General features: G+C 40.0%; 1 protein-coding gene across 1 annotated transcript; it reads right to left on the reverse strand.

The window, feature by feature from the left end:
- Positions 1 to 716: 716 nt before the first annotated feature.
- LOC100539191 (partitioning defective 6 homolog gamma) lies at positions 717 to 3,708 on the reverse strand. The gene is made up of 2 exons (XM_031552790.1): positions 3,705 to 3,708; positions 717 to 3,506 (listed from the first exon to the last, which is right to left on the reverse strand). The coding sequence occupies exons 1-2, from the start codon at positions 3,706 to 3,708 to the stop codon at positions 2,647 to 2,649; spliced, it is 864 nt and encodes a 287-aa protein (XP_031408650.1). The 3' UTR covers positions 717 to 2,646.
- Between the last annotated feature and the right edge of the window lie 6,651 nt (positions 3,709 to 10,359).

A 10,359-nucleotide genomic window follows, 5' to 3' on the forward strand; every position in this document is an offset into this window, starting at 1 on the left:
CCCCGCTCCTCACAGCTCCACCCGCTCCCTCAGGCGGCTCCTGCTACCGAGAGCTAACCTGCGCGGAGATCATCGATATCTACACATAGGACTTACGTTTGGAGGATGGTGCATGCAAAAACAGACTCAACAGAAGCAGGGTGTTTTTGTCTTCATTTGCATCAACTAGAAAAACAATGTTTGCAAGTCTTGAAAGTGACACTGCAAAGCGTCAGGTCCGAAGTTAATTCTGCCACTCCTCTCCACTAAGCTGCATTTCCCACCTCAGCACTGCCTCCCACTCCACAGGCAGAACCAGCTGAGGAATTGGGTATTTTCTAACAGTCCATGAGCTGGAGAGACACCCAGCCTCCTCCCAGCAGAGCTGCTGCACCACACCATGAGAAAGGTGCCTTAAGCTTTTTCTGAGGAGACAGAACTAGGTGAAGGCCTGAAGGAAGGCTTGAGTCTCACAGAAAGCCTTGCTACAAACAGCAGAGCAAGCTACCTGGCCCCCGTAGGGATCAGTGCAACAGTACTGATTAATAAAGGCAGGAAAAACTTTTGTTTTTTCACCTGTACTGTCTGCGCTGTTACAGCAAGAGGCAACCCTGAAATGGTTATGTCACTGAAGTTGTCAAAAACATACCCAAAAAACATACCAAGGAAGTGTGATACTCCTACAGAAATACCGTACTCCTGCCCTTCAGGACAAGGGAAAGGATATAGCACAAAAGTAAGCTTAGTGCATGTTTTATTGCAGACAGGTCACAATTTCATCAATTAAATAAGGCAAAATGAGTAACCCTCAGCCAGGCAAAACAACTTATTTAAAGAAGGTGTAACAAAACCCTCCTGATAAGATAGTCTGACTGACTGAAGCATATCCAGCTATTCAGTTTTTTACTGCACTAATATAATCGGAATTATTTTTTTTTTAATGAAAACCTTTGGTAAAGTACAAACGTGTATTTAAGACATAGGATCAATGTGCTATTCTTACTGTGCTGGGAAAAATAAGTAAAGCTCTATAACTGCTGTGAAACCTAGAAGAGGTTTAGTTAAAGAGTTTTAAAATAAACTTTTAAAGTAAATCTAAAAGAAACATACTAAGTTCAATGTCCCAAACATACTTAACAATGAGCAGAAGACCGGTTGTTCCACAGGCATTCTAAATTAGCAATAATCAATTAGTCCATGTATCCTTTGTCCACCCATTACATATTCCAAAATGGAATGTAATTTTTTTTTTTCAACCAAGACTTCTGAATTTTCATATTCATACAATATTTAAGAAATGTCTATTCCACCATATAAAAAAAAACCTTTAATGTACTACAAAGTTAAAAACAAAAAGAAAATGACAAGCTAAAAGTAGAAAAATACATTGTAAAACATTTATATTTTGCTCCTTACACTGATTGAGATGTAACAAAATATTTTAGATTTGATCATTTTAATAAATTCATGGCATTTCAGATGTGAACAGTTATCCACTCAGCAGTCACTGATTACCCCGTAACTAGCATCCAGTAGGGATGTCTGGCCATCGCCAACATCCAAGATTATTTTAAGTTTCTAGAAATCAAGTGTAGACATAAAGCTTTATGATTACTAGAAGAGTTCAAAAACAATAGAACTATTCTAAGTTAGGTTTGAAAGATAGTCAGCATCCCTCCTTTGTACAGCAATTGACCAAACTTTTGTAAGGAAGGATCTTGAGGATTTAGGCTGCCCTACGCATACAGCAAGAGCCTATCTTGGTGGGGAAGGAGACAGTCCTAGTACTCTTCCATTTCTTTTCACCTTCTTGCGTGTAATGTATCCCTAGAATTCACATGAACTTGATACTGAAAAAACAGAGATGGTGAGAAAATTTGGAAAAGAGGTATTATCTAATAAATATCAAAAATAATACATTTGACACATAATGAACAGTTTTAAGCTCTCACTGTCATGATTTTGTTTTCCCATATAGTATAAATCTGTGTTGCAGGCAGATCTGCCTCTGACCAGCAGGTGGTGCTGATCTCAAAGCAATAACATCATCCTCTAACCTCCTCTCCCTACACTTTAAAACATATATACATTTTTTCACTTGGGAAATGCATTTGCAGCATCTCCCTATCATTGTTACCACTGTGGCAGGAAACTACTTTTGCAGAGCTTGTCTGGTTTAGACATAACACTGCAAATGTGGTATAAACAAATTAGCAGAAGGTCTGTATGTAACGCTATTGAGAAGAGCTCTTTTAAAACTCAGAGGAAAAACAGATTCCACTTCAAATAGACACTTGTTATTACTATTAAAACCTAACTCATATACATGCGTGTATAAATACATCCACCCATGCATTCAAACCCAAGCACGTAGCACTGCCAGTGGTAGCTTGTAAAACTGCTTAGATTTATACAAACTACAACTAATTTGCCTTCTCACTTTAGGACTGAGATATAAACCAGCTTTTACACTCCGGCATACTCCTGATCAATTTTGCAGTGCATGACAGTCTTCTGCCTAACTGCAAACGCCATGTTTCCTAGACAGCAACAATGTTCTGCACCTGTGAGGTCTATGAGAGTATCAGCTGTTTTGTGCATAACAAGTTCTAAGAGTCAATTGTCCCCATTGGCACTTAAGACTGAAAAGAGCTGCAGGAATTGCTACTAAAGCGTAATGACCGTCCCATCCTCCTCAATTCCACCTCGGGGAATAACCAGACTGTGTCTGGGATCAGTTTTTAAGGAACTGAGTAATTTGTGGATGCTGCCATTGCTTTCTTGGCCGGAGTTGCTGTTGAGCACCAGGTCCCTTTGAAGTCTGTGGCTAAGGCTGCTGCCATTGATTCTAGAGAGGCTACTGGAAGTAAGGCTGTGCAGTTTGGGAATGTGCTGTGGCTCCAGACCGCCCTCGATGACAATGTCAGCCTCTTCGTCACTCTCCATTTCATCAGGGTGGAAGTTCTGCAGTACGTGGGATGTAGGCAAGCTGTGGTGACTGGCGGTGCTGTCTGTAGACTGCCCAGAGCTACCAGACATCCTACTGCTCCGAATAATATTGTTCCTCTGGTTCGCTGGCTTGACCGTGATAATAAGGTTATGGCTGTTAGCAATCATCATGTCTGTGACTTGGTCGAGAGTCTTTCCTGCTACTTCAATGCCGTTAACTTCCAGGACTTCATCATTTACAGCCAACAAGCCTGTGCTCTCCGCTAAGCCTCCAGGAACCATACGAGAGATGAAGATACCAGGTACTTTTTCCAGTCCGTGAGGAGTAACCCTTACGCTGGTGCCATCGCGTATGTAAAATCCTAAAGGTTTCTCACACCCGTGTCGGTACAGCCTCACTCTCCTGTGTGTTTCAGGAAGAATGTCCACATCGATTATGGAAGACACGGGCCTAAAATCGTGAGGCAAGCCAATATTAATGTGAGGACGCCGGCGGAGGTTGTCGTTGCGGAGCGTCACCAGAGCCTTCTTCTTCCTTGACAGCGTGTTGGTCCCAAAATTACTGTAGTCCACTTCATCTGAAAGATAAAACGTACCACTGCATCAAACAGAATTATTCAAACTGCAGGGACTTTTCCCTCCTAACTCTGGTTCAGTGAAGCTGTACTCCTAATAACATGGAAGAAAGCAAATTCTTCTGCTTACCCTAACCTTTGTTTCAGTTTAAGTCCATCGACACATCATTCAGAATGAATTAGCTGTTTCCAATGCCTTACCCATATTTCTTCCACATTTTGAGGAAGGAGACTTCCGATTCCATACTCTTGTATGGAATGCAATTACTTGCAGCTGCAAGCCTGAAACATCATCTTATATGACACCATATTTTCAGAGTTACATAGCAATTTTATACATATATGTCAAATGGGGAAAAATGTGTACACAATTCCTAATGTAGAAGTCTGAACGAAAGAATATTTTAATATCCACCACAGCATTAACTGATAGCAGACCTCATGCACAAACACAAAAGCAGGGTATGAGAGAGTAGCTGGTTATGTATTTTTAGCCTAGCCTTTTTCACTAAGGGATTTATGTTAATATCCATCTATCAATGCTGCACTCTTCTCTTTGGAATACTTTAATTTCTGAAGAAACAGTGCTAAAGTGTCAAATTCCAAAAAAAAAAAAGATTTTGTGGAAGTAAGGCACCAAGCAAAATAGATGAGGGGAGAGAGAAATTGCCCTGTTGCATAGTCCATATGCTGAGGAGCACAGAACAGATGCGGGCTTGCACAAACCCTCCCACCCTTGAGAAAAATCCAGAGGGAAACAGCCTTTGTCAGATCTATTGCAGAAGTTCTAATACTTTGGTCTCTGTCAATGTATTCAATGTATCTCCAGGGCATGTGCAAAGTGATCTACTTTAAACCAGCTGAACAATATGCAAATGCCCACTGACACGTTATTCCATATAAGAAACTCATTTTGTGCTTCGCAAACAATACCTAAATATTCATGAATTATCTAGTATAAAAAAAATGTGCCACTGCAGTTCACATTAAAAATACTGTGCATATTTTGAACATGAAGCACAAGCACTAGCTGGAAAAGCATTTCACCAGGGGCTTAAACATGCTAACACTATTCAGATAAAAACTAACAGACTTCAAGTTTACTGTTGAAGACAAGCAGTAAAATACAGAAGTACGATTAGTTTACAGAAGTGTGGTGAAGCTTGTGCTCATGTAAATTAATCCTGCATAACAACACTTGAGAAAGTAAAATAATATCTCTAGCCAATAAAGGTTGAAAAAAGCATGCTACCGAGGCAAACTTTACCCCAGACTTTCATTTTAAGATGGTAAAGTTAAAATTACATGCAAGTTTATGTTTGAAACTGTCTTGCACCACTGGAAAACTAAACTCAAACTAAAAGCTGCATGTCATTAAGACTCAGAAAATCAGTCTGGTGACTGCAGTTCATTGCACTGCAGGTAAAATGAAGCATGCCCCAGTCATCCCTCTCTCTGCTGACAATACCCACGTAGCTGTTCTCTGCACCTCTGTGTATGATTATTAAGACTGAATGAGTAAGACTGGCCTGCAAGCATTTTATCAGATCAGATGATTTCTTGACAAGAGTTTTCTTCTCCTTAAAATAACAAAAACAACCTAGAGTTAATTCTCACAACATTCAAGCTTGTCGTAATTGAGTATTAATGTCACAGGTAAACCAGAGAAGCACAACGGTCCATCTGACACGTACAGGTGGGACACGTCTGAAGTTGCTTCTTTTGGCTGAGCAATGAAAGCAATGACAAAAAAAAGTCCTTATTTTGCTTTTATGACCTCCTCACCTGTGCTGAGCCCACTAATCTGTCTCCCTAGATGACTGCCAGCATTCCTGACCTCTGGGCAACATCAAAATAACCACCACCACTAATAATAAAGAGCCCAGTTTGCCACAAAAATGCTCATTTTCCTCTAAACATGAACCAGGCAGAAGGAGAGATGAGAAGTTATGTTGTGCTGGATTACTGACCATTTTTTAAATTCAAGTATTTCAGGGCTGAAAAAGGCTAAAAAATGAAGTCAGTGCACTGTTGACTGGATCTGTTTTTAAGACAGCATCAGGCATCAGTTTTTGATTCTGCTTCTCAATGGGACTACTACTGAGAAAGATGAAGACCCAACTTTAAAAGGTAAAACTGTTAAAACCTATTGCAGGATGGAGAAAGGGACTCAATTTGGAGAGCTTTTAAAGAAAAAACAATAACACACAATTAACTATTTTCTAGAAGAAATTCAAGTATGAAATACACATTCCCCGACAATACAGGGATTATTGCATTGCTTGTATTCAAGATGACCTGCTAGAACAAAACAGCTTGTCGTGCTGTTCCAAGCTTCTACTTCTGCAGCAGGAATAAAGCCAAGTATCCATACTAAAGTTTAACATCAGCTGTTGCTGGGGGAGCAGAAAGTCAATCTCAAGAAAAATTTCCTTCCTCATCAGAACTGGGAGAAGTCAGCCAAATATCACCGCCTTTTAGCAGCTACAGGTGGTCAAACAGTGGCCTGTTACCTCCTTCCCGTTAGGAACTGTTCAGATGGCATGCATCAGACCAAAATGAAAACTACCTACCATTGCATGATTTACAACAATACGCTTTGAATGAAGGTCAGTTACTAGGATTTAAATTTCTTCACCATGCAGGATTCCAAACAAGAATGCCGTTTTAGCTAACAAAACCGACTGTGCCTGAATCCTGATCCCAAGGAAGGCAAGTACGCAGTATATAAACCAGACAAAGCTTGTGTTTCATGTTTCTCCTGTTACAATATCAAGTCCTCCTTTTGCAGAATGAAGGCTACATAAATCTGTATGCACGCTGGCAGGACAAGTGCCATCAAGTGGCACATCTAAGCAGTACTTAATGTCTCGTATTTTACAGGGTGTCGTGTTTTTCTATGTCTAGAATGTGGTCAGAGAGAAATGTGATGCACAGATGACAGAAGGAGAATTAACTTTTAGGTGTTGAGTACAGCCTCCATTCTTTAAAATGTGGCAGACTGCGCCAAACAGCCTCCTGTACAAAATACAGTGCAATTCCAGACACAGATATGTTGTGAACTGTATAATCATGGATAACCACTGAATTTTGAAAGACTTAGATTTGAATTATATTTGGGCCCATTATCTTCAATAGGAAGCAGATCATCTTGTTCACTTTTTGCTACAGAAAAAAAAAAACATTTACCACAGCTGGAGAAGGAATCATCTGCTCTCCAGTTCTGTCCTACAGACCAAAAAACCCTCCTCTTTTTTTTTTTCCTCCCTGTAGGCACTGAATGTTACTGCACCAATTCTCCACAGAAACTACATTTTTTCAGAACATTCTGCTATCTGGCAATGACTTATGTAAAACTTTAAGTGCTTTGGATGGCTGCATCCTTCCTGTTTAATGTTTGTGCCTTTTTTATTTTATTTTATTTTATTTTTGCCTGTCTTCTTTCTTTGAAATAGTTGTCACTACCTATTTACCCATCAGAACCTTTCTGGTAGGGAGTACATATGCTACAGCTCTCTTCACATAGAAATATACTTGTGTTAAGTTTTCTTTATACCGGTGTTTTCTCACCTCAATTGGTGGAACTAGTTCCACTTGTCCAGCAGCAGTAAAGCCAATAAAGGAGGTTTTTGCTTTCAAGTATGGATATTTTACTAAACAAATTTCTTTTAAAACATATCTACAAAGTTACAGATGCCCACATCTTTGAGGTATTTGCTCCTCCAACAATTTTGTTATCAACCCATGACTTACAAAATACATTATACCTTCTTCCTGGTTGCCGTCATGAACCCTATTCTTAAGTCACAGAGTACATCACAGCACAGCATACTTAAAGAGCTATTTATAAGGGTAAGAAAACTGCTTAGAGCATCTGGTTGTAGCCAAAAGAGTATTGTATTTCTTTAATTTACATGAAGGAAGAAATTATAGACCTTCTGAAAAAGCCACCAGGAGCACCACTCCCACTGCTTGGACAGCTGCTTTTCATAGGAGCTGCCTGCCAGATGAAATACCAAAGCTTAGCCAGATAAGATTGTATAAACAAGCTGAATTCCACAGAGAAGCAGACTGCCAGGCTCCTATAGGAACAGTTCATTTCAGAGTCCATTTTTTCAGTGTACATACACTCATGGCTCATTATTTCCTCTGGGAACTGTGGAACATTAGTTGACAGCTCTGGAAACTACTTCAAAGACAAAATTACTTCCACTAGGGAGAGCAGCACTTCAGGCAGCTTGGGAAGGAGGCCAATGAGTCATTAATAGCGAAGGGTAACCCCTCAATCCAGCAGATCTCTATTACAGAACATTCAAATTCGCAGCAGTCATAAAACCATTTCAAGGGAACATGTCACGGTTAACCCTTCTACCTTTCCACATCCCCTCTACAGACACCGTCTGTGCTTTATACGAGTTGTATTCAGTGTCTATTTTCTCAGAAAGATCAAAGTCAGCCACATTTGTGAAAGCAATTAGACAACATATAAGCTGGCAGGCTCTCACTAGCGACTTGCAAGCTGACCGCATGTGAAGGGATTTAAAGAGGAAACAGATATGAAGTGAACTATGGCTCAGGGAGGCATGAGTCCTGTGCCAGTATCACTCATCAAGGAGCATTTAATGGGGAAAAAATAAGGTTATCTAAATGCTAACATAGCATTCCACGTTACAGGAATATTAAAATCATCTGTATGCTGCCAGCAATCTCTGGAATACCAATCCAAAAAACACTGCAGGTAGAGCAGCTGTAGAAGCTATTCCATTAGAAGGTCAAGTAACACACTCAGGTGTGCATGCACACACACATGCTTAACTACTTTCTTCCATCACATTGCTGTGTCAATTCCTTTAGATACACCCTCAGCAGCCTTTGGATGACCACCTGAACATTATAGCTTACATATGACATTCAGTGGGGCTTTGGAAGCACCAAGATCAAATGGGACAAGTTCAAACTAATACAAGGGCGTATTATTCTCACTATCTTAAATCTCAATTCATTTGCTTTTAAAATGATTTTTTTCCCACTTCTTGTAAACACAGTGACATTTTTGAAAACAAATATCACCAAATAACTGAGCTAGAAATAAAATTTGAGATCATCACCCTACTCTAGCCTAACCCCTATTAAACTGCTGTTCTGTGAGAAGCAACCTTCTACAGTGATTCAGTATTAAAAAGGTAAATTCCCACTTAGATACTTCCCTATCTAGTCAGCATTCATTATCTGATTAGGATTAAAATCAAAGGAATACGTATGCACATCTCTACACTCGACACGTTTATCAACTCAAAATATTCTGCTCTCATTCACAACAGCGAGCATTATTTTGTTCCTTAGTCTCACATGTTACAGCAAGCAAAAGTATAATTGCATGAGGTGCAGGCTCTCTTTGCAGTGGGAGACACACACAGGAGATATTTCAAAGCCACTTGTATCAAGGATGGGGACAATCACTCTGGAATTTAATATGCAGCCTACTGCACTTCTCTCTACTTGTCATCAGAGGCCACTGTTCCCTTGCTGAACCTCTTCCCTTGGCAGAAGACTCTTTATGTTGCAATAGCAGTGCTGCTCCAAAGGATCAGAAGCTGCTGCTCAACCTGCAAGTTTGCCCTTAATACGAGAGGTTTTAGGAGGAAGAGGATGCTAACAAATGTAAGTGGTCAGGCCTGTACCTCTCTAAGTGTTCGTCACCTCCTACAAGCCCTCACACAGCCCACCTTTAGTAAGCCAAAAAGCAACTCTCAGATTCCTTGTTTTATAGGTGAAGTTGTGGCCTCTTGCTTGCTTGGGAGGCTTTTCAGTTGTTTTGCCAAGTCCACTGTTATTATATCTGAGGTACACTCTCCTTAGATAACACATTTATCTCTACCAGAATGGTCTTTGTTTGGGTTTCTTTTTCTCCCTGGGATAACGTTGCCAAGACAATCTTAATTTAAAGGAAAAAGATTATCAGGGTCCTCTTCCTATTTAATTTTCATGTGCAATGACCCCTCTCCTCTTGCTTCCTTGCACAAACCACATTATGCCAAAGATACAGCACTGAAGCAATAGACAGTTGCAGGTTTTGAGTTTTGGCTTAATCATTTAGCTCATTTTTTGACCTGCAACAAAGATGTGGGACCTCTTCAATTCCATCAGAAGACCAGGCAGTTGCTGTTTACTACTTGCTCCCTATACATTGGCAAAGGAAATATTTTACTTCCAAAACAAAACGGCTACACCCAGTGCAAAGCAAAAAACAACTAAACAAAAACGAAGAGGCCAAGCTAAAGTAACTCCTACTAAACTAAAAAAAATAACAGTATCTACTGCTTTAATAAGATTCTTACTGCCTGTGAGTACCAAATGTGACTGTTTCCCACACAGTACCAGAAAAAATAGTTACTTTTGCACACATTTGGAAGATAAGAAAGGTAAACAGATTGAAACACAGAGCAGATTTGGGAAAATATCATTCTACTTTTTCATAGCTATGATATTTGAAAAAACACAAAGTAATGAAAGAAAATCACCTAAGGATCACATTCATTCAAAATACAATCTTTATACATTCGACAAGAAAGATAAAAGTCTCACAGGAGTCTCTGAAGAAACTGCAAAAAAAGCTTGGAAAGGCACCATGATAGGGAGCATAAAATAAAGGTAGTCCATAGGTCCAATGAAAAGCTTTGGAGGAGCTGCAGTACTGCACCTGGTCAGAACACAACCCTGAAGGTACAGACCCTAAAACAGAACCTTTTCCTAATTTCAGGAATAGCATCATCAGTAGTGAAGACCACCCCTAAGCTCTGCGGAACAGGCAGCAGAGGAGGGACACTGGGCAGGCAGGACCTTAGTCACCCAGCTA

Source organism: Meleagris gallopavo, chromosome 3 (genome assembly GCF_000146605.3).
Source record: "Meleagris gallopavo isolate NT-WF06-2002-E0010 breed Aviagen turkey brand Nicholas breeding stock chromosome 3, Turkey_5.1, whole genome shotgun sequence".
Taxonomy (NCBI): Eukaryota; Metazoa; Chordata; class Aves; order Galliformes; family Phasianidae; genus Meleagris; species Meleagris gallopavo.